The 2,821-nt window shown below is 48.7% G+C and overlaps 1 protein-coding gene across 1 annotated transcript; it reads right to left on the reverse strand.

Annotated features, from left to right (window-relative positions):
• Positions 1-1,610: 1,610 nt before the first annotated feature.
• Positions 1,611-2,613, reverse strand: LOC147448796 (pterocarpan synthase 1-like). The gene has a single exon (XM_086522456.1). It carries the CDS (start codon positions 2,509-2,511, stop codon positions 1,909-1,911), a length of 603 nt encoding a protein of 200 aa, XP_086378582.1. The 5' UTR covers positions 2,512-2,613; the 3' UTR covers positions 1,611-1,908.
• Positions 2,614-2,821: the final 208 nt, after the last annotated feature.

Raw genomic sequence — 2,821 nt, forward strand, 5'->3', positions numbered from 1 at the left:
GTCCTTTAAAAAACCCAAAGACTGAGAGTGCCAACTCTAAAAAAGAGGCGAAAAGGGGAGGTTCTGACCCCAAAATTGCTAAACAGACACCTATCCCTACAGTCAACAAGCAGAACAATAGGGGGAGAGGGGAAAAAGGTCATGAGCCGAAATCTCGCCCCGGGTGAGGAATCTGATGAGAGTCAAGCTAAGAAGAAATTAATTAATGTATGTTGCGTACATTAATTAATTTCTTGCAAAGATTCCTCCATCTGCTTATGCTGTTAATTGGAGCGAATGCACGCGCCCTATCCCACGTTCGGCTTCCTCCGTGCTGGTTCATCTCGTCGCTTTCCTCGCATGAGTACCTTCACCAAAGGTGTGCACTCCACAAGACTGGTGACACCCCCCCCCCCCCCCCCCCCCCCCCCCCCCCCCTCCTCTCTCTCTCTCTCTCTCTCTCTCTCTCTCTCTCTCTCACACACACACACACACACACACACACACACACACACACACACACACACACACACACACAGTCGGGCAATCACAGCCATCATTGGCGCTCCACCCGCCAGCTTGCAGCGCCACAATCCTCCTCACCTTGGCTCCGTCTGCCACCTGCACACTCCAGCTCCTTCTCACCTCGGCTTGGATGCCACCTCCTGCGACACGTCCGAATCGACCCACTCCACTGTGTGCTGCTACGCCATGCCTGAATCGACGCACGACTTCTCTCTCTCTCTCTCTCTCTCTCTCTCTCTCTCTCTCTCTCTCTCTCTCTGGCTTCGAAAAGATCTTTAAGGTCTCTTGGGATAGTTTCCTATCACGCTTAAAATTCTCTTCTTCTTCATTTCTCTCTCTTCTCCCTCCACGTGCCACGGCTTCCCCCTTTTCGCATGCCCATTTCTTCTTGAAGACAAAAGGGGATCTTTCAAGATCCCCCTTAATTCACCTGCTTCGCAAAATCAGAGGCACATACGAGAGCTGGGTCTCACGATGAATTTGTAAAATTAGTAGTTTGAAAGTTTGAAAAAAGTTCCACTATGGCACGTTTAGTCTTCCCAAATTTAAGGTGCTTTACTTTACTTTCCCTTGTTCATTTGAGGAGCACCAAAAGCGTACAGATTTCTCATTGGTTAACCTTCCAAGAGCAATGTTAATACTCACCAAAAAAAAAAGGGTGTATTAATAAGGGCATTTGTAAAATCTAGGATCGTGTTTCCTTCAATTTGCTAAAATAAAATGCGTGGAGTTTGACCATTGCATACACAAGAAGTTTTGGACAAATTCTCACAATAATTCCCACATTGTGACTTACCTCAACATCATGAGCTTATGTGAGGGAGGCTCTGCATACCTAGCTAGGTACGATTGGGGGCAGGGGACCGCCGGCCCGGTGGGGGGGCCAGGGGTCCCTTGCCCCCAATCGTGCCTAGTTAGGTATGTTGTGCCTCTCGAGCAGAAGCTCATTATGTTATTCATTGTATGAAAAACACTCGAAAAGACTCCATTTTCCTACATGAGAAAATTTCTAAATCTCTTGTGATAGTAAATTCAACTTAATGTTGCTAATTTCACCAATATAGTGTGGGACTTGGCTCTTAGAAAGTACTCACGACAGCAAGATAAGCAGGTCAACAGATTTCTATATCATGGGAAAAATGTAAATTAAGAGACAAAAAATCCAACAACCGCCAGGTGCATTGCAAGGACTTTAGTGGGTATGTCCCCCAGTCGTAAGAATCTGCAGATATTCTCTTTATGTTTCTGAAATTCTCTCGATACGTCGCAGAGAAGTTTCTATTTGAATCACCCTCTGTTGACAACCGGAAGGTTAAAAAAAGAATCACGATGAACTGAATGCGAAAAGTTATTGGCAGCAAAGGTGATCACATGGGAAGCAGCGAATTGAAGAGGGAGTGACGATCAGTAATAGAGGTCGAGGTCGAAGGAGAGGGTCCAATTAGCAGGGGGGATGCGGTTGATGCCGACAAGGCGGCAGGCCGCCAAGCCACGGGCGCCCAGGAAATCGCCGGTGCCGCCGATGACGGTTAGGTAGCGGACGGGGTCGATCTCGCGAACCTGGCCAAAGATGTCGATGGTGCCCTTGTGGTCACCCTCGGTAATGTTGGCGGTGAAGATGTGGAAGAGAGTGTAGCCTACCTTGCTGTTCAGCTGCCAGAAGCCGTGAGCCACGCCTATCTTCTGGGAATCGGTGGCAGGCCCGATTGTGAGCGGGTCCTCGAATGTGGAGGTGGTGCCGAAGGCGTAAGTATTGGTCCACGTCACATTGGGTTGCACGCCATAGACAGAGGTAAAGTTGTTGGTGTTGTTGACGGCGGGGTTGTAGACGGTGTTGTGCAGGTAGAAGGTGAAGGAGCTTGGCCCGCAGAGAGTGGCAGCCTTCTTCCTGCAGGATTTGTATTTCTTGGCGCTAGCAGCGAGGTCATCGTCGATAGAAGCGAACGCTGAGTAATGAATGCAAGCAAGAGCTAGAAGCAGCGCGGAGGCCGCAATCCGAGAGGCCATAGCTGTATTGGAGAGATTGGGAGCAGAGAAGGAACAAACGGGGTGTTGTAGAATGGACGATTGGGATGTGTGAGGGTGGTGATCAGATCTGCGATAAGCATCCCGTTATATATATTTTTGTGGGAAGTGCCTGTGCTTGCGGGTTGACTTTGTCTTATCATGAAAGTTGGCGAGCGCGGTTCATGGCCGTGCTGCCTACTCGGATCAGCAACTTGACATTTTTATGTATCGTATCTATATATGATTGATACGCACATGATGTACAGCGGCGCCATTCACGAATCACCGACAATTGTGGTAAAGTTGCAGC

This window comes from Adiantum capillus-veneris, chromosome 10 (assembly GCF_014529385.1).
Source record: "Adiantum capillus-veneris isolate H3 chromosome 10, ASM1452938v2, whole genome shotgun sequence".
Taxonomy (NCBI): domain Eukaryota; kingdom Viridiplantae; phylum Streptophyta; class Polypodiopsida; order Polypodiales; family Pteridaceae; genus Adiantum; species Adiantum capillus-veneris.

Coding starts and splice junctions, on each gene's coding strand:
- LOC147448796 (XM_086522456.1), bottom strand. CDS start 2,511: ATGGCCTCTCGGATTGCGGCCTCCGCGCTGCTTCTAGCTCTTGCTTGC.